The sequence below is a fragment of the Elaeis guineensis genome, chromosome 6 (genome assembly GCF_000442705.2).
Source record: "Elaeis guineensis isolate ETL-2024a chromosome 6, EG11, whole genome shotgun sequence".
NCBI classification, from domain to species: domain Eukaryota; kingdom Viridiplantae; phylum Streptophyta; class Magnoliopsida; order Arecales; family Arecaceae; genus Elaeis; species Elaeis guineensis.
Window position 1 is genome coordinate 129341001 of NC_025998.2, and position 22713 is coordinate 129363713.

General features: G+C 36.3%; 1 protein-coding gene across 1 annotated transcript; it reads left to right on the plus strand.

The window, feature by feature from the left end:
• The first annotated feature begins 5094 nt into the window (after positions 1–5094).
• LOC105046576 (pyruvate kinase isozyme A, chloroplastic) lies at positions 5095–15825 on the plus strand. Its single transcript, XM_010925199.4, is given in 9 exon segments — positions 5095–5789; positions 6731–6821; positions 6920–7113; positions 9860–9981; positions 13719–13969; positions 13972–14196; positions 15364–15402; positions 15405–15476; positions 15479–15825. Coding segments are annotated over 9 exon segments (1713 nt in total). The 5' UTR covers positions 5095–5255; the 3' UTR covers positions 15664–15825.
• The last annotated feature ends 6888 nt before the right edge of the window (positions 15826–22713 follow it).

The window sequence follows — 22713 nt, forward strand, 5'->3', positions numbered from 1 at the left end:
CGGTGGCCTTGCCTTTAGCCGCCCCTGAACGCACTTGAGGGATGACAACCTCGCTAGCTGCATTTGTGCCCCTGTTTAGCAACTCCAGCTCCTCATCCCCATTTGTAAGAGTTGAAGCTGTGATATACTCATGTAGACCAGCCATGTATACTGCTGATGTGGCTACCAAAAGAGAATTAGAGATTTTGTTTAACCAAAAAGAAAAAGGTGAATCTGAGATTGCATACAAACAGCAAGAGAAGATTTTGGTAGTTTGAGGGGGAACTGGGGAGTGGCTCATCAAACTCACGTTCACTTGTAAATAACCAAGATTTTTCATTTTGCATGGAGTTTATGCTTGACGAAAAAATATAAGAAGATTACTAGCTAGTACTAGGTGGTTGTTGACCAGAGACTCTCAGAGTTTCTTCCATTAACTTTTTGCCTTTTAAAATCCTCTTAGCAACCTATTATTTGCCTTTAAAATAAATCGACAGCATGATGTATTGATTTTTCCAAGCAAAATAATATAGGAAATTAGATTTCGAATGTAGAATCTTCCAACCTAAATTTTAAGCGCTTGCAACATTTAATAAGTGAAAAAAAGAGGACCGTTTTTGTACCTACATGGGATTAGACCGTAAACCTAAGTGGTGGGGATAGTTGTTTCACGACGACTTCCATCTCAAAGGCCACGGACCTATCTTCCCTTGCCGATTGATTTTAAGCTAAATCACCGTACTCTTACTTCTGGCATATGCTTGGGGCAGTTTTTTTATATTATAGATATTGTAGCATAGAGAGAATTTTTTTAATCTTACATCGATTATGAATCAAGAAGAAATATAACTCATATAGATTAAAATTTTTTTTCAACATAAAATATTTTTTAAAAAAAAAATTATGAATTCTAAATGATCAAAATTTATTGAAGCTTAAAATCCACTGAAGCTAAAGATGAAGTGGACAATATCTAGCGAAACGAAAGCATAAGCTAACTATCTGAACCATTCGACCCCTTGATCCATGATTACAATATTGACGCCGTTTGTGGGAATGCCTCCTATTCACACATACTCCACCTTGACTGGGGCCCATTGAAGCTTAAGATTCACTGGAGCCTAAAAATGGTCATGAGTCAAAACGGACAATATCTCACGTATGTGGAGGTGAAGATATAAGTCAACATCTTAGCTATTCGATCGCTTGATCCATGACCAAATAATAGACCTCATGGATGTATATTTGGCACATAGGATGATTCAAAATTTCCATATTGATATCCCAAACAAGATACGTCATATATTGCTATATCAATGTTTTTGGCATGCACAATCTGTGGGATGTTGTCTTCTGACGCGCGAGCAAATCTTGCTACTTTTCAGATATTACATCTATGGATGCCTTTTTAGATGTCATAATATATGTCATATATCACATTTTGGATATTGTAACGCATACAGGTTGGTCTTTCTCAAAAAAACGCATGCAACTTGGCTCTTGGACAATTCACGGACCAACTCCTTGTAGAATGCTTGAGTGCCACTGCCATAGCTAAGACCAAGTTAATTGGTTGAGAAAACATATCCTTTATGAATTTTGCTCAGAAAATATAACTTGAATTAATTATTACACGGGCCCACATTTTCCTTATGATTTTAGCGAGAACTATTTTGGGAATGGCAAATCAATCTGCAGCTTGAAACCAGGATCTTTCTTTTTGGCTTATGATGCATCAAAGACTTGTTGGCTCACCTTACCAAAAAAAAAAAAAAAAAAAAAGACTTGTTGGCTCATGATCATATGCCCAATATCATTTTTCTTTTGAAGTAGATCATATGCCCAATCCAGAACGATTGGGCTTGATTCACTTGACTAGTCAGCTTGCTCGAAACAATTCAAAGAGAAGCACATGAAATTTAAAGTATCGAAAAAAAATAGAGGACTCCAATGGGAGTCTTCTTCCGATACACTCTTTATTAGAGTCAGAGATCGATGGTGGAGGGATTTTAACTCCTCTCCTCTAACTCTATTTAAAGGAAAGGGCTCTTCTTATCCTTCCCACCGAAAATCAAAACCCCAAGCGAAAGAAAAATTATTGGAAAATTCACCATGTTCTTTCACCATGCCTATCGAAAATCGTGTTGGAGAGCTCACTGGAGCCCAAGATAAATCCTGACTTTTCCTTCTTCTCTCTCTTCTTTTTTCCCTATAGCCTTAAGCAATGCTGCTGATTTCATTGAAAATCAATCAAAATCTGCATCCTTTATTTTTACGACCATCTTTTTTTTTTTTTCCGGCCATCGGCGCCATTGGCCCATGATGTAGGATACTTGGTTGGATTGCCTAGCCTCTTTATGATCTCTCATGGCAAGTCCATGACCACCGGTGAGTGGCTAACAACCATGGAGATGAAAAGAAGACTCAATCCCATGTTTTTTGAGTTTTTCTCTTGATTTTTCATCGATCAGTCCCTGTCGTCGACCATCCATTGCTGCCCACTACTGGCTAGCTTCATCACTTGCCGTCGGACCTCCGATTGCACTGCTGGATCATGACCACAACAGCCATCCTTCCTCTTATATCGGTCAAAGAAGAAAAGAGGAAATAGAAAGAAAAAAGAAAAGAAAAAAAAAAAAAAAGGAGAGAGAGTTTCTCTCTCTTTCTCTCTCTCTTTATGTCTCTTCACTTGCTTTCATTACTTTCTCTCTCTACAATTTTCTCTCTCTAGAATTATTTTTTTCTCTCTGTGAAGTTTCTCTCTAAAGTTTGTTTCTCTTTCTTCATTATATCTTAGGGTTGTTTAATCCAATAATGACCTTCTTTCAATGATTTTGATAGATCCTAATGAGAAGGATATGGTTACCAGATAGCATGCTGACAGCCATCCTGACCAAATCGAGTATTATTAGATTTGATCATCTATGATTTTTATTAAATAATTTATATACTAGTTTAATCATGATTATTAGATAGGATAACCTTCATCTTGACTCTTGTCAAATACTACTAATTTGATCATGTTCGATCTCTGTTGGACTATCTGCATCCTAGTCTGATCTTGATAGGATAAAGTTATGATAACCAGATTGACTTGGATCGTTAAATGCGACCATTGTCAATCTTATCTTTCTATAATTAACCATGTCTTTTTTATTATTGGACACGATTCTGTACGAGGGTGCAGTCATTTCAACAAGAAGATGTCTAAAGTGAAATATTATGATATGATCTATTAATTGAAGATTTTGAAAAGAAATCTCTGAAATTATTTGGATTGATTGGAGTACGTGTGAGGTAAGTAATGATTCATCTTTTCTAAATTTTTATTTATATAATATTATTTTAGATATCAAATAAATTGTTAATAGATTTATATATATTTTGTGAATCTTATAAAATATGTTTTAAATGGAATTGATATGAAATTTTACGGTAATATTTCTTGGACTATTACTGTAACTATATAGTGATCTAAAATCATATACGAATATTTTGATTTGATTATAAAATATGCGTTATTCTGTGAAAAATTTTTGAATTAGATATGGACTCTCAATCTGACTATATTTTGAATCCTACTGATTGAAGGTTACCTATTGGTACTCTGACTGTTATTAAGCTTATGATTCTATTTCTGATTCGACCATAAGATATAAGTATGGTATTTCTATTCCACCGTAAGATATAAGTATGGTATTTGGCTTGGCCATAGAGTGTATATAAGTATGGTATTCTAGTCCAGCTACTGCATATAAATGTGATCATAGTTAAAGATTGATGCATTGAGTTGATTTTGTTTTGAATCAAATTATTGAATATGATTAGTTTCGAAATTAGATATATGATTGCATATCAACATTTGAAAGATACACACATTGTTGAATCCATATTTTAAAAATAAATTTTACTATATTTGTGCACTGATTAATGATAAATTATATTTTAACTATCATATCGTATATTATCGTATGAATTATCTAGTCAAGGTATTCATTGTTTACAAAGCTATCGAGCTCATTTTTTTTTTTTTTTTTAATTTAGATATTTAGTTATGGATATAGATATTGCTTGGGAGTAAGATTAAATGAGATTTGACACCATCAACATAATTTAGATTTGAATTTATATTTATGTTTTGGAGGATTATTATTAGAAGTTCAATGAATGTAAGACTTTTGAAATTTGTTTATCAATTGGATTTGTTAGTTAATTGAATTTTGACTTTTAATTATTTAAATTATCTCCATTATGATATATTTGATATCATGTCGAGATGATTTGCATGATGTAGAAAGTATATTTATAAATATGTGATAGTTATTGTGACCCTTGGCTCATTATCTCAGATCAGGGAATGACAATATCATTTTAGATCCATACTCAATCCATATATAGATGGTCCAGGTCGGGCTTAGGTGGAGCCAATTGACCTTAGGTTGGAGCTTGGATTGGCCACCACATGTGTTGTTTATCATAATATATTTATTATAATAATATTTCTATTTATATATTTATTATATTATATATTATTATATAATAATATACTATAATATAATAATAGAGTTAGAGATATTTTAGGGATAATAAAAAAAGTTATTATATCGGTTGATGAGAAAATTCTAGATGGATAAGATTTTTATCTTATTTTATAAATAAATATTTTTTCATTAAAAAATAATTTATCTATTCAAAAAGTATGAAATATGGATAAATTGATCAATAAAAATATTGATCAATTTTTTCATCATATTTACCAACTAAAATACAGGATGTAAAATTACAAAATGCTATCTTAAGATAATGCAGGCAAAGGAATTAATGATATAGTTTCGGTTTTATCTTTTTTTACATTTGGATCCTCGTCAAATATTCAAACTATAGATTTCTCCTACTAGTAATGCATGTGATCATTTGCGCACATCGTAAAGCAATATCCTCCTATTTGTATCGATCTTACACTGTTCCATATAGAAATTTCCCGGAGTGCAACTCCCAAAGGGCAGTCGTTGCACAGCATGCCGACATTATTTCGTGCTTTTCATCTAAACTCCTTAAAAAGATTAAAGTTATACGACGTCTCTCTCACTGGCGACGTCTTCGAAGTTTAGCTCCAAAAGCCCCAGCTCGGCCCATCGCAATCTCCGTCGCTTTTTCTCTCTCTCTCGCTTCCTGAACCCCTACAAATTCTACTCTCCGTCTTCCATCCAGCCTTCTGTTTCTCCGCCAAGGACCGCCGGCGAGCCCCGTCTTGGGTTTCGCCAAAGAACCAAGATATGGCCCAATCCCTCCACGTCTTCGCCCCTCCCTCATCGGCCCCCTCGCCTCGCCTCCTCCGTCCCCGCCTGGCCTCCCTCCCCCACCACCACCGCCTCATCCGCCGCCAGTTCTGCCGAGCCTCCACCTCCCCGCCCCCGGCGCCGGATCTTGGCCCGGCGGTCCTTGCCTCCGACAATGGCGTCAGCGCCTCTTCCTTGGCCGCCACCGCCGCGGCGGCGATCGACGTGGACGCGGTGACGGAGGCGGAGCTGAAGGAGAACGGTTTCCGGAGCACGCGGCGGACGAAGCTGGTGTGCACGATAGGGCCGGCGACGTGCGGGGCGGAGCAGCTGGAGGCGCTCGCCGTCGGAGGGATGAACGTTGCCCGGGTCAACATGTGCCACGGCACGCACGACTGGCATCGCCGCGTCATCCGCCAGGTCCGCCGGCTCAACGAGGAGAAGGGGTTCGCCGTCGCTGTGATGATGGACACTGAGGGGAGTGAGATCCATATGGGTGATCTTGGCGGCGCTGCCTCCGCCAAGGCCGAGGTGAGGATTCTCGGTGGTTCTTTTTAACACATAAATTTGGTTGCTTTGTTTACGTCCAATTTTGGATTAATTGATCCATCTCTGTTCACTAGTTACTTATAATAGCTTAACTATTTTTTTTTTATATAAGTTTTATATTCTAATCGATGTCATGATACTTAGTTTGTCTAGATGGCATGAATTAAAATGCTGATGATGTGCACTAACTTTTGTTTCATTTGCATTTTAATTTTTTCCGATAAGTAATTGTATTCCCACTGGAGTTAGAAATCTATTAAAGTGCCAGATAGTTCAAGGATTACTGATACCATCACCTGCTTTCACCATACCAGAGATGACTCTTGTATTGATATAAATTGCCCAGAAATTAAAGTTACAAAATTAAAAACAAGAGAAAGCTGTGAACAATAGAAAGTTTATTACCATGGTCTTTTGTTATAATTGACCATAAATTCTAGTGGCCCTGGAGCGTACCTCTGGTGACAAACTAGAGCACGGCTCAGGAAAGTTTATAAATTGGGTGTTCTGTGTGATGCAAGTGGGAACTTAAAGAGGGCTTAGACCTAGAAACCCGTCTTTTTTTTTTTTTAATAATATCACCTTCCATTTTCAATGGATTAAGGTATATTAGTTGATTTTTTATTACCAGTGGAGTTTATTCATTTCCATTCTAAGAAATGACTTCATTTTTGCAAAAAAATGTGCATCACCTTGATTTTATTTTTTTAATGTTTTTATGGCCCTTTGTTTTCCAACTCCATCTAAGTCACACTTCATGCTCTTGCTTTGTGAAGCTGGACTTATCAAACTAAAATTACTTGTAACTTCTGTCCTGTGTGCATCTGTTGCATTCACTAAATTATGAAACATATGATTTGAATGCTGGATATATTTTGCATGTTTATCATGCACTCTGTTATTTGTCTTTCAATGCTATGCAGGATGGTGAGATTTGGACGTTCAGTGTTAGAGCTTTTAATTCACCTCTTCCAGACCGAACCATTCATGTGAACTATGAGGGCTTCGCTGAAGGTTATAGCCTGAACCATTTTTTGCTTAGAGATGGCATTGGTTACCTTTCCTGTCACTGCCATATTTTTAAATAATTAAGCTGTTTGTATTTATTACAGATGTGAGGGTGGGTGATGAACTTCTTGTGGATGGAGGAATGGTTCGATTTGAGGTGATTGAGAAGATTGGCCCAGATGTGAAATGTCGTTGTACCGATCCTGGGCTGTTGTTACCACGGGCTAATCTGACCTTTTGGCGGGATGGTAGCGTAGTTAGGGAACGTAACGCCATGCTTCCTACAATTTCTTCTAAGGTGAGCACATCCTTACGAGCTGGCTAAAAATCTTTGAAAAATATTAAAATGAAGTTGAGTGGAAGAATCTGTTAAACTATTTATCAAATGTCATGTTGTGCTTGAATGCTGAAATCACCTAACTTTTGTAAGTTCTAATTCCATGGATCTCATTTTGATTTCCTTGTTAACATATTGAGCATTATTTGTACTGCAGCCTCTTTATTTAAGAATGCTCCTCTTTATCTTAAATATAATGGATATAATTGAAATGGCCATAGACTTGCATAAGAACATGCATGAAAGAGTTTTCTGGTGATGATTATTTGTGGAATGTTTGGATGTTAAAAATTCTCATCTCTTACAATTGTTGTGAATTTCTAGTACACGCGATGATCTTTTTCCTTGAGAAAGATCTACCCAACAATGGAGTAGCAAGCTAGGAGGAAGCAGCAATAATAAAAAACTTTCGTAGAACAATGCAGAATAGAACTAAAAATTTTATTAAATTCAACACTCCTTTACGATGGATATGCATTCCTACAGTTGTAGGTCCTCAAACCTACTCACAAATGTGTTCGCATTCATTTCTTGTTGAAAAGATAAAAATTTTTTACAATTAAGAAAAGAATATTCTCCATAATATGTTAGGTTTTGATTTGCTGAAAATGTGGAAAGCAGTTACGGGAATAAAGAATATTTCCTATAACATACTTGTTGATTGGATAAGATCTTTGATTAATCTTGATGTCATGTCCTTCCAAACTTATCTATATTTTAGTTTACCAGACTTACTAATTAGATCCCCAGGATTATTTTTAATTTGTAGCAGCTTTGTGATAGGCATCATTCACATGCCACATGGCATGGTCAGCGATTTCATCATACATCAAAACTCACAACCATTAAAATAATGAGCTACACGAATTCCTTCATCCTCATGAAGGCATGCCAAAGGAGAGTTTGAAAATTTTCTCTATGTAGTCATAATGTTTTTTTTGGTCCTATCTTAGATTCATATAAAATTGATAAAAAGAGCAAGAGTGATCTACTGGAATGAAGTTGTGGTATAGATACTTTCCCATCATTGGCCAATCAGCGATCTTCATTTTTCCAATGCTCACTTGATATTCTCCCACCATATAGATGCATAGCTTTGTAATTTCAAGATCACAATCTTCACCTTTTTGCTATTATGGATGTCTATAGCTTCAAAGAACCTCTCGACGATGATGATCCAGTCAGGAAGTTCTTTGAATTGAGCCTCTTGTGAAACTCAAGAAGTTTGTATTTGATGCTAAAGTCTCACAATCTTGTAATACTCTAATCAAGTGGGGGAGGATGAACTAGTCCTTGCTTTAGAGTACGGATGTGGAAAGGATTGATGAGGTGCTCGAAAGATGCATCGACAATATATCATCCTTCTGATCTAATCTTCTAAGAGGATGATGATGGCTGATTGCACAATCATGCTCCACCTATAGTTAAGCTATATGTTCTGGCAACTGTTAGATAGCCACGTCTCTTGGATCAGTCATCAGTATTGTGGAGTTGGGGTTCTTCGGCGAACCATAGCTTCTTGTTGATGTAAAACACCACAAGAAACCAAACTTGCTCTAATACCAAATGGTGCACATGGTGAGCTTTTTCCTTGAGAAAAGATCTACCTAATGATGAGGCAGCAAGATCGGAAAGAAGCAACAATATAGAAACTTTCACAGAATATTGGAGAATAGAACCAAAAATTTCATTTAATTCAAGATGTCCTTTACAATGGCTTGGCACTCCTATTTACAAGGAAAAAGAATATTCTCCATAATTTGCTAGGATTTGGTTTGGTGAAAATATGGAAAGTAGTTGTAGGAATAAAGAATATTTCTTATAATATGCCTTTTGACGGGATAAGATCTCTGATTGATCTTGATGTCAGGTCCTTTCAAATTTGTTTGATGTCAAACCTCTTTGCTCCTTTGCTCAACTTTTGACATGCATTGCTTCAAGTAATGACCATGATATGCATTATTTTCTTTTCTTGTTACCTATAATGCAGGTTGTCCTCTCTTAAACACTGTCTTGTCTACCTTTATGCAACAAGTTCCACCAAGGTAATTCGTGGTCATTCCTTTTCTGTATTCTCTGGATCAGGTTCAAACCTGTCATTAGTTGTTGCTATTATCAAGCCGTCTCAACTTGGTAGATATCTTAGATTCTTTCTGTCAAATGCTTGCTGTTTATCCATGTCATTGGGTATTTTCATTTTTTATCAAGTTTAACCAATGAAACAAACTCTCTGCAGATTGATATCTGATCTGTTGTGCATTAAGAAACTTGATATTGGCTATTCAGTGTTACTTGTTATGCTCTTTGTTCACTACTAATTATATTCATTAGTTTTTTACTCTTGATGTGCATGCTATGGGATGACGTATTAATAGGTTCAGCAAAATGGCTTATAAACAGTTCTAGTTACGTTGGGTTCTCGAGCCCAAGAAATAACTATGAAAATTTTGGCATAAACCAATATCTTTGTTTGATTAATTTAGTTCACACATTTTGAATTTATGACATGTTCAGACTAACTAATGTTGTTGATAACAAAAAGAAGATTGATGCTGGTACAGGTCCACCCTATATTACCAGCATGACAAGCTGATTAACTATTGAATAATCTAAGAATAAAGAGGATGGAAGGAGAGTTAATTTTGGTAGATTACTAAATGCTTGGGAAACTTTGCATTTCATACCTCCTGCTTTTGAATCTGCACAGGACTGGCTGGACATAGACTTTGGGATTGCTGAGGGTGTGGATTTTATTTCAGTTTCATTTGTCAAGTCTGCAGAAGTCATTAATCATCTCAAAAGCTACATAGCTGCACGGAGTCGTGACAGGTGACTGGAAAAGGCTTTCTTCATGTTTTTCCCCTTTGTTTAATTATCTTGTTTATTGGAGGGTAGTGGGGGATGCACTGTCGAAATTTACCAAGTATCAAGTTGAAGTCACGAGCACATTTAGCACAGATTTGGATGAAAAATTGCTGTCACAGACAATTTAACTTATTAGCTTTCTGTAGTCTTTTATCTCCCGAACTGATCCGAAACTTGGACAAGAAAATAGTCTTTTACTAATGTGGCATTGTATGGTGATGGGAAGCATAATGGTTGTCCTTAATCATCTTATGCAATTGGTACATACTTCAATACTTATGCACCCATTTTTTACTTTACTATGCCCTGGATGCCTTATTTACAATTTGCTAATGAATTCAACCTGGCTTTAGTGATTGCATCAATGGTATGGTAATACAAGAAGATGCTAAGTTCTATTCCATCTTACTATGGTGATAACATTAGGTTCTCTCTTGTTCTAATGTTTCTCTCTTGCAAATTTCTGTTTGATTTTTAAATCCAAGTGTCTCACAGCTGCCATTGTATTCTGGTGTTTAACCAGTATGTAATTTAGTTAAAATGGTATTCCTTTTTCTTTCACATAATGCATTGATGGTTTTTTTCTAGTGTGCTGCAAACTAGAACAGCATGACATTGACCACAAATGTTATAAAAGAAACCAAGAAATTGGCTGTCAGTCTTCACAAATTATTATAAGCAAAGAGCTCTCCACAAAATATGTCCAATACTTTAAAGGGGTGAGGTCTGGAATTGGAATGGGAATGGGAATTGGTGACTCCCATTCCAACCGTTTGGTTGGGAGGAGCCCCATTCTGATTTCGATTTCGGAGCGGAATGGGAATGGCCCAATTATTTAAAACTCAATCCTGCTCTCCTCTGATGATTCAAATTTTTCATTCCGATTTCGGTCACGAATCAAAGCTTCAGGAGGATTTGGTCTGATTCCAATCTATTCCGATTCCGATTCTGATTCCGATTCCGATTCCGGTTGTGAACCAAACACCCCCTAAGTCATCAATGACTCACAAATTTTCAACAATCTCTGCACATAAACTCGGCATTAACTTTAAGAAATGATTTCAAACTAGTGCTCATAATGATGCTTTATTTCTATGTCATAGAAGTATGCAGAATGGTTCAGATATTATGGTTAGATGGTGTTATTTTATGTACACTGATGTTTCTAAAAAATTTATGAAACCACTCCTTTCTTTTCCAACCATTAGGACTTTGTGTGCAATGATGATTAATTTGAACAAACATACGTTCCTAATTACTGTATACCTATCATCTCCAGATTTCTATAATATATTTTAAATAAAGATTTAGAACAGGAAGGACTTATCTCATCGATTTATCCGGTTTTTCACATTCAGAGGAAATAGTTGCCACCAAATGTAATGAAGTGACGGTCAAGCTTCTTCATCTGTGCTTTACTGTTGCTTCAAGAAATTCCATAAGCACAAACTTGCTGCATGCTGGAGCATGTCTGTGTTGCCTCCTTTCCCCCAGACCTTTTCTGGGTATCTACTACTTGCTGTTATAGCTGCGTTGCCATATTATTATCTTTTGTTGGGGCACTTCATGTTCTATTTTGAACTATAAACATAATATATAATGTGTACTACCATCATGCAATCTTTTCTGCACATGGTTTTGGGCTTTAAGGTTCTTCTGTCTTTGATGTTGGAAATGCATTTATTCCTAAGACATAACTTATTAGTGAAATTGAAACAGAACTCCTTGAACCATAAAATTTTCATTGGAATAGAATGAAAAAATACGAGAGGGGTCTATGGATTTGGTAATGATCTATAGATCTATGACATATATCTAATATATGCTAAATAACTATATGCAGGATTGTTGAGATTGGGCTTGTTGAATATGGTAATAGTACATGTCTGGGGAAAAAATGCAACAGGATGTTCTGCAATTTAAAGGCCTGTTTGGATTTTTCATATGATTGGTTTGAAAATCCTGCAAGATTCATATATTGGGATAGTACAACCAGCAAGGTCATAGGTTACAGGCCGGGCTAGGCTTGTATTCATAAAATACTAGAAACCAGTCCATTCCAAAGCTATTTCTGGGTATTTTGTAAATACAAGCCAGCCCAGCTTGTAGCCTGTGATCCTGCAGGTTGTACTGGCCCAATCCACAAATCCTATAGGATTTTCAATCCAATCCTATAGGAAAATCCAAACATGCCCTAAATATTTGTGGATAGAAATAAGCATCAACATATGGGTCTGGAGTTTTCATTGTCATCACTGACTTAATTTTTTGCAACCACAGTTTCTGCCATTTTCTTATGCACATGTTCATACTGTAACGTGGTTCCTCCCTTTTTCTATGGCCTAAGTTTGTGCATTGCCTATTTCTAGCAGCATTGCCAAGCACTTTACAACTGCATCATATCATTGATTTCTGTGCTTGTCCACAAATCAATTTAGGGCCAAAATTTTAATTGACCCAAAATAATGGGCAAACATGAGGTTATATAACATTGGTCTTGGTCAGAAAAAAGATTAGGTATGTGAACAGTTAAACATGCATACAGTTTTGGATACATTTTGGTCAGAAAAATGATCATTTCAGTGCATTAATCAGTTTAAGAAAAGCTAAAATGCATCTACTGACATGAACTGCCTGTATTTTTTATACCACAAGTGCTCTTTTATTCTAGTTCAATTTGTTCAGTTTTGGTGGTGTTTGCTTGTCTTAATAGCAAAAGTCATGATGCAATTCATAAAAAAAGATACATATACCAAATATTTCACATCCTACATGAGAAAATCGTGATGATGATCCAACATTAATTTTTTTTGGGGAGGTTGGATGAAATATAGGTTGTTAGGGGTGGGTGGGATATTTCTACAGATGCAGACATTGTATTATAAGTTATAAGGGCTTTATTCTTTCTGCATATCGTGTGATTGTAGAATATGGGGCTCATCAGAATCTTTTCAGTAAGTATATCTGTATGGTTATCATCTTGTTTGCTCATAATTAACTCACAAGTACGCATTTCCCTTACATTCATTAATTAGCTTGATTTTTTTTACATTTTCAAGTCATTAGCATTGATATATGTTGTCTTATTCTTTAGCGTCCTTCTCAACCTCTTATCAGATAGCTGGTAGAAACTATAATTAAGGCCTTATCCTGTCCTTGCCCTGTATTGGGCTGATGGTCTCCATTATTCTGTCATTGTTTTGCAAGGGCTGGCAATTATGGTGCCAATCCGAAAGCAGCTTGTCTGCATCCATTTCCTGCCAGTATTCGGGCTGGCATTTCCAGTGCAATAGGGAAACAGCCTCTCTGTACTCGTTGAGAAACAATAATTTATTTACCAGAACAGCCATCAGTATGCCTTTTTCTGGTTGTGTTCTCTGATAATAAAACCACCATGCATGTCATAATTCTCCACCTTGGCCTTAAGTATTTGTTAAGATATGATTTTTGATTTTGGATTTCAGACAAAGATTCTGTATGATTATACCTCCTTGAAAGTTGAAAGGAGATCTGTACATTTTGGACATCTGCAAACCTTTTGTGGTTCACTAGTTTACCATCAAGTGTAACAGTTAAACAAATTATAAAATTAAAGAAAGATGAATATTTCACACCCCCCTCCTCATTCCTCGTTCCTATGAACAGTTTTCCTTGGCACTGGTTCTGCATTCCTAACATGGATGACAATATACATTTGACAGTGACATTGCGGTGATTGCAAAGATTGAGAGTGTTGATTCTTTGAAAAATTTGGAAGAGATCATCCGTGCATCAGATGGAGCAATGGTGGCCAGAGGAGACTTAGGTGCTCAAATTCCACTGGAGCAAGTCCCGTCGGCACAGCAGAAGATTGTTAAACTGTGCAGGCAGCTCGACAAACCTGTCATTGTAGCTTCTCAGCTTCTCGAGTCTATGATTGAGTATCCTACACCAACTAGAGCTGAAGTCGCTGATGTTCCGAAGCTGTCCGGCAGCGGGCTGATGCTCTGATGCTTTCTGGCGAGTCAGCCATGGGTCAATATCCAGAGAAGGCACTGACTGTCCTCAGAAGTGTCAGCCTAAGGATTGAAAGGTGGTGGAGAGAAGAGAAGCGTTTTGAAGCAATGGAGCTCCCAGATGTTGCATCTTCTTTCTCTGACAAAATCTCAGAGGAGATCTGCAATTCAGCTGCCAAAATGGGTAAGCAATCTTTCATGCTGACTCCTGACACCCTGAATTGTGTTGATTATTTGATGAGCATTCAGAAGTTTTGTCATTTTCACAAGTCAACAACGCTTTGTTCTCGTTGAAAACAGTGAAAACAGAGAGCATTTGGCCTCATAGGTCCAGGATCTGATTTTGCATTTGCAGTGTGGCTGAACTTCATGGAGTCACTTGTCCTTTATTTTCTCTTGTTGGCTCTTTTCCAGTGCAGTGTCTACAATGCATCCACAACTTGATCCCTAGGCACAAAATTCTCCAATGATGCTATAATTCTGTATTATTCTCAAATTCTCATCACATGTTTTCACCCAATATTTTTTTCTTTTGGCAATGGTTTTTTTTTTTCAAAATGACTTGCAAAGTTTTATGTATTTTCTGAAACTTATTGTTCCTTTTAACTTCACCAAGGCATTTTACAATCTCAATATATCATGTTCGCTCAAATCTTTCAAGAAGCTGAATCATGAACCTCTTTCCAAGACAAAACAACACTTAATTCCAACCTTGTGCCATATACCTGCTTGTTTTTTCCTGATTAATCATATTTAAAACTGGTTTTCTTCAGCATTCAGATATTAAGTATCTTTGATAGCTAAGATGGCATCATTCTACTTTGATTTTACAGTCCGTAACCTTGAAATGTGTGTGTAAGAACCTCCTGTCTTGTTGATGATACCGTAATTCTTTTGATGGTTTTGCTGATGGGCCTGTTTAGTTTATGACAAGCATGGCACAAGCAATGTTTTGGTCAGCTGTGTGCTATGAATGTCCAGTGAGCAGCCCATCTTTGCAAAAGATTCTGAAAATACAAAATATATAGTTTTTTTTTTTCCTGATAGCTGAAAGTACACGATGTGATAATATTGCCAAGTACTCTTTTTTGATATTGTGATTGCATTTGCTTTCATATTCAACTACCATTTGCTGCAGTATGACCTATCCCATAAGCCATAGGCTTGCCGCCTGCTGGATTATACTTTACTTTGGTTCTTTCTATTGTGATGATGATGTTAAGCTTGCTGTAGCATTCTACCTGCTATCGTTGCACGCAGTGATGAACATTCTCTATATTGTAACTTGCAAGCTGGCAGTATAATCTTCCTTGCATGTCTTATTGTTGATCATGTTTATTATGCTTTTCAGCTAACAATTTGGGAGTAGATGCACTCTTCGTCTACACAAAGACGGTCACATGGCCTCTCTTCTTTCACGCTGCCGCCCTGACTGTCCAATTTTTGCATTCACGACTTCAACATCTTAAGGAGACGGCTGAACCTGCAGTGGGGTCTGATTCCCTTCCGCCTCAGTTTTTCCGATGACATGGAAAGCAACCTCAATCGCACTTTCTCTTTGCTCAAGGCCAGGGGGATGATCCAGTCTGGCGACCTTGTCATTGCCCTCTCTGATATGCTGCAGTCGATTCAAGTGATGAATGTCCCATAAGGGTAGGTTTACTTCTGTTTGTTGCATTGTTTTCCCTTCATTTTTAGCTGTCTAAAGCTTAGCTCCAACTTTTGAAGAGTTAAGTTGTTGTAGCATCAAACCACATTTGTTTGTTATTCATCAACTGTAGCCAATGATCTATGAAGACCGAATTTCCAATCATAGTTGCATCTCCTTTGCAAGCTTCTGCTACTATATTGTTGTTCCTGTTTCTTAAAATTAACATGAATCAGCATCTCATGATGTGTGAAGCTTCATTTTATTATGAAAAGTATATGCCGGCGTAACTTGGTCTGCATGGTGTAGATGATTTTTTTTTAACAATACTGGATGTTACTTAAACTATTATAGTATTTATTTGCTCAAATTTGTCCAATGATAGCTATAACAACTAACATCCTAGGATCATATCTAAAAAAACCGATTGGAAAATATTATTTGGATTTTTAGTCTTGTATAATATCCAGAAATTGTCCAGGGATAAGTGATGTGAAACTAAATATATTCCATATGGGTTCTTACATATTTTTCGGAAGTCATATCATTCTCGTCAGGTTAGAGATTCAAATCCATATAAATTTATTTATAAAAATCATGATAGTTTTGTAGTCAGTTTTAATGAATCCGTGTTGCAGTATTCTTTAATCTACATAAATATAGATTGGATTAGCTCTAATATCATTCGTAATAATCTATAATATTATTTAAAAAAAAATAGTTGGAAATATTCTTGGATTTCTTATTTCTGTTTAGGTATTTAAGTCTTTGTAGCACATAATCGGAAACGCCTTCTCAACATCATTAATTATGAAATTTCTGAGGTTAGGTTGGTAGGAGCTGTTGAATTTCGGTTATGATGGTGTTTAGGGTTGTCAAGTCATTATCTTGCAAAAAAATCTGCTAGCTCCTGATCTGTCCAAATGTTACGGTGTGATGAGGGCCATGTGATTTTTCACATCCTAATACTAACCCGAATCTTCAGATCCTGGCATATTTGGATATTTCGGTCTCAAGTTTCCTGTGTCACTCCACTCCATTTGTTTCCTTGCTTGGGATGTCTTGTAGGTTAGTGAATGGGAGGTGGGACCACCAGGGACATGATGTTTCTTCTGCATAGCAGGATATGGTTGTGAGAGTTCTGTCATCTTAGCGTTGTTCAATGTATTTAGAGTGCTGTATCATGAAAAAATCTTTTGATCGTGCAAGTCACTTCACCTCTTGTGGGCCCCAAAACTGGTAAAATGTTGGCGTTTGATTGATTGATGTCACCTATCCCTATTTAATAACTATTTGATTTTTCCCATCTCAAATCTTAGCCACTTCTTCTGAAATAATCTCCAGCCCTGGTGGATTCTTTTGATAGAGGAATGTAGCCGAGCCGGGCTAAAGGGTCCTCTGTCCAGATGCATGCACATTTACTCTGCATTGGCTACAAACTGTCATAAAATTTAGTCTTTTTGTATTCAGAATAATTTATTGGTTGTCGTTTCTTAATTTCTTCACGGGCCTTCTACTTTGTTTGTGTTTTGCATTTTTAAGGTGAGAGGCTTTTGTCACCTGTGCTCCTCAAGATTTTAGGGCTGCAATAGTTTTCGGATCACATGTATGTGGCTTTTTCCTTTTTGTAATGGGGGAAACAGATGAAAAGGTTCATCAAAGGAATGATGATTCTTTTGACATAGGATGGTGGAGTCCTAATATTCTTCTAATCAAGACGCACCTATGTAACCTAAGGTAGGGTGGTGCGATGCGTATGGATTTGGAGGAGGACAAACCATGTCAAGAATTTATAGCACCCAATATGTAATGACCAATATGTACTTTCTTCTTATCGTAACATAAGCATGGTTTGTAAAAAAAATAGTATCTTCGGAGGGTTAAGATGTTATTTGGTACATAATCTCATAATTTTGCATACCTTGTATTGTTACCAAGCATTTTTCCATCGGATGAAACAGGTAGCAGACGAGGAGTGTTCGTTAGTTTAGATGCCAAGATGTTGACTGTCGTAGTGGAAGAGGGACTTATGAAAGATGGTGTTTTAAGTGTTTAGCCATTTGCCGTTCTCTGAATCACCAACTTTCTTGTCGGTGGTATAAAAAATAGAGGACAATGTAACATTTTATGTTGCCATGCAGCTAGCGCAAGGATGGCTTTAAGCTCAGCTTCTAGATTTATGCGGCTTATGGTATCATGGGTGCCAAAAATTTTTTCTTCTTTTATTTATTTATTTATTTATGGTAGCAGGAGGAGTAGAAGCTCCATTAAAAGACAGCATGAAACGTAATACAAGACCTCCTGTGCAAATCAGCATTGAGTATAGCTCTCCAGTGCAAAAGTTTCCTTCAAGGGAGTCTTCTCCAGACCAGCTTCCATCAAAAAGTCTTGACCCACATAGGTACTTATATTTTCCGGACCCAACCAAATGACCTGTCATTATGAATGACTCCTGACTGCTGTAAAATTTGATATATATCTTTAACGGTCATCTTGTTAGCCCTCGTATGTGCCCAGCATATTTGATCAGATGAGAACCCCTAAGGCATGGGTTGCTAAAAATTCACTGAAACTTTTGTTTAGGGTTGATATGAAATTTTTTGTGCATCATGGGCAATGCAGAACCGTACGCACCGCTCATGATGATCGGCTCACATGCAGGATCGAAATTTTTTTTTTTTTTACATATCACGTCCCGAACCCATGCGTGAGCTAATCACCGTGGGCTGTATGCACGTTCTGCACCGTCCGCGATGTACAATAAATTTATCATGATTGATTTAGGAGTTTCGGTCATATTAAAATGGTCTTGTTGTTTTCAGAAGCACTTTGACTTCGTACAGGGAGATAAAAATTTATCTCTAAGTGACATGAAATTTAAACTACATTTAGATTGGGCATGAGTTTTTTTTTTGGATAAACTTTAATTTTTCTTTCGAAAGTATGGTGTTAGTAATAATTGTAGTTATTCTTTTTTGGTAGCATTTGATCGGATAATTTTGGGTGGAATAAGGGCTTATTTCACTATATTCCCCCAAACAGGTGAAAAAATAGTAATGGACCATCCTGGTTTAGCAATTCTGATCAACCTTTCCTAATTCTAGAATACCAATTTCATAGTGGACCATGAAATTGGTAATTCTAGGTCATAATGAGCACCATTTAGGTCATATGGAATAACACTGCATTAATTACGCTGAAATAAAGATGGAATATCAGATTTCCAACCAAACAAAAATTTGGAATAACAATGAGGAGTAGCTATTCTCCGAGAATTCGTATTTCTATTTCAAAAATAAAATTTGGGTATCCAAACACTACCTTTGTGTGTTTTGATGTTAATAGAAATAAAAAATACTGTTTGACCGTTACTCGAGAATAAGAGGATAAAAAGGTTATTTTTTTAATAAAAATTGACAAATTTGCCCTTCAAGTCTGTCTATTATTGTGGCATATAATAATATAAAATACAATATAATAATAATAGTATGGTAAAATTATATAATATATTACTCATTATACTATAATATTATAATATAACATCATGAATGTAATATGATATTATATAGTATTATATTTTTAATGAGCTTGTAGTTTAATGTAATAATATTATATTGTTAAAGCGAGATAGTAAAATATAATGTAATGTATTGTATTGTGATGTATATTGTATTGTATTGTTGGAGACCTAAATTGATCATTTTCTCTAATAATAGAGAAGATAACAGAAGGGTTTTACCAAAGTTATACCCCGGTTTATAATTAGGCGAGGGTCCTAATTAAGGGTACCAAGTTGTCTCAGTATAATAGGTACTACAGGGTTGTTTTGATTGGATATTCAGGCTAACTTTTCTTATCTAATAGTTCAACAAGTTTGGGTGTTATCCTTGAGAGAAATGAGGATAACCCTGCATATTCTCGATCCAAATGCTATCTAATTATCAACTAAATTTGTTGAAGTCTTTTTTGTTTTTTTGGGTTACAAAAATGGTAAATGAAGTCATGCATGTAAATCAACCAAAAACAGTGCTGATCCGACATAATTAACACAACTTTGAACTTGTCTATTTCTAAATTTAAAGCCTGAAATTTGATTTTTTTTTTTTTGTTGTGAAATTATTTCATATTTTCATGAAAGTACAAGCTTTCTTTAGAAAGCATTTTAGGATTTTGTTTCATTAAGCTATCTAGATGTGGATCTCCTACTTTTAAAAAAAAGCAAGATGCCTATATTCTCAGAATCTCCACCTCTTTTACGAGAGACTTACGGATGTTACCCATGTTTTCCCACTTTAACCGGCACGACTTATCAACTTATAAACACTTTGTGCACTTCTTGTGTAATCTATCTTATCTATCACCAAATTTAGGAAGAATTTTTTTTTTTTTTTTGGCACCATATGTTCACTTTCATCCCCTCAGCATAAAGTAAAGGTTCATTTTAAAAACAAAGTATCTGAACACTGTTTATCCAGTATGATCATGGCCACCCATGTGTATGATGTTCATAAATTTTTCCCCCTGATGCATCGGATTCTTGCTCCCACTGAGAACTGAGAAGTACACATATTTCAGAGCAGTCCCCAAAGGGGAAAAGCTTCAAGTGAAAGCGGACAGAAACCGTAAAAAGCTTCAGTAACGGCAGGTTCAGAAAAAGCATTCCAAGGTCCGAAAGTGAGAACAGTGAATCAGAAAAAGAAAAAGGTAAAAAGTTAAAAAAAAAAAAAAAAAAGGGTTATGGAAACGGAAAAGAAAATACTGTGCGTCTCTCTCCCTGCTCTTAGATGGTGTGGTCCAGACCCCGGGATGGGGGAACCCAAGCGGGATCCGCGGTTTTAACGTCAAAGTCTGCACCGTGACATCATCTTCTTAACCGTCGCCTTCAGCTCGACCGTTTGGATATCGGCACGCCCACGTGGCGCTACGCGGTGAAGTCCCAGTCAGCGTGTTACGCTAAATTTCTCCTGTAATAATAATAATAATAATACTAATAAAACTTCATTCTCTGCCTTGATTAAAAAATAAAAAATGCCACTATTTAGACTTTTGTCATTTGTCCAGAAGGAAGTGAAACCTCTCTTGCTCAAAAACAACAATGGTATTTAGGACTTCTTTTTGGCCACCTCAAAATGGGAAGAAAAATAAAAAGAATAAAAAAAAATATAGTTAGAAATATGATATATTTTTATTTTTATCTGAAAAATTCTAAAATTTATTGTTGGATAAAAAATGTAGCAGAAGAAAACAAGTTTTACAAGACTGTTCATGTATTGCATGATGAATATAATTATATAAATTGTACAATATATATTTTGTTGTCTCATGCACAAATGGTCATGAGGGTCATACGCCTTCTTTCTCTCTGTTAAAGAAGGAATTTAAAATAAGACTCCTCTATTTGATATTTTGCAGGAACCTTGGGTGTAAAAATGGCAACCTAACAGAATGGGCCTTGAGCCACCAGCTACATGAATCATTATTTGCTATGCTTTTTCGGAGTAAGTTTTCTAAAATGGAGGTGCAATAAATTACATATCTAAGATATATTTTTCTTTGTTTGTGTCAAAGATCTGCTTCACTGTCTGCTTCCTCCAGCGTGCATTACATATAGTAGGTTAAATTATCCCAAACAAGCTTTTTCTGTATCTCAAGATGTATGCTACCTCTGTTGTACTTGATTCTAGTTTTCATGCTTTTCCAGTTCAGCTCGTTAGTTTTTTTTCTCCTACCTTCTCTTTTTCAGGTCTTTGTCCATTTGAAAAATTTCCGGTCTATGGAATACACTCATTTATAGTAATTATAAATGATACATCGAGGATGTCTCATCCTACGTGACGTTGGCGATCCAGTGGCTTCTTGACGCGTGTCTTCATTGAGAGGGATAAAGATGGTCACTACCATTTGGACTTCTATGGCCATGCCGAAGTCTTCTGCTTGCTATGCAACTAATGATCAGTCATTCTCCAGTTTAACTCATCCACTCAGTGAGATTTATAATCTTAATAAATTCTGAACCATGCAAAGTTGTTATCTTCTAACAACTAGAGTATGTTTCTATGTCTCTAAGAGAAAAAATGGCGCATGCGTTTCTTCAGGCATCAGGTACCCACCTTCGCCTATCAAATTCAAATTCTCTAAGACCCATCAGATAAGTAGAGACTTACTTCCCTTGCCTTCTTTCGGAGACTAATTCCGCATGAATTAAATTTTTCTCTTCCACTGAGCCCTAAGTAATTCCGACTCTCTCGGAACATATCATACTCTATATGGCATCTAGTAGACTTCCACTTTCACCCTCTTCATCTCAAATCTGTTCTACTTCATATTTGACTCTACTATTAAATTCTTTGTGAAAGCTCGTAGCTTTTCTATTTGCTTCCACAAGAGATCGACTAAGGCATCGATGGATCCACCACTAGAAAACTCTTCTAACGTGAAGATTTTTCTATCTTTGATAATTTTACAAGATCCAACTTATGGGATCGATTGAGGATCAGACACCAACAGCTCTTTCGGAGGTCTCGTCCGGCCATCTTGAGACCGCCACATTCCCTCTCTTCAACTTCAGTTCAGCGGTTTAAGCCAGATCAACTCCCCGATGGCAATAGTAAGATATTATCCTTATGGGTATTGGATTATGGTTGAAACTCTTCCTCTCTGTACATCATGTTTTATTAATGAATTTAACCAGCCTTTTGATTTGGTTTATGGAGGACACCTAGAACACACTTTTGTTAACTTTTTTTTTTTTTTGAGAATGAAAAATAATAAATGGATAACCTAGATGATTCCTTTGATTTAGATGATTATACGATGCCATGGGTTCTAAGTGAACTCACTGATCTCATGAAGGAAATTGTGATATCTATTACAACCATTTCCAGCCAATTGAATTTCCAAACATCAGGTCTCTAGGTACTAACTTCTTCTATTACCATATCATGCAGGAAGAATATCAAGTTGCTAATTTTTTTCGGCAAATTATGCAAGTATAGAACATTCTGAAGTAGTTTGGGGTGACTGCTTTCCCATTGATTTTGCCTCTTTGATTAG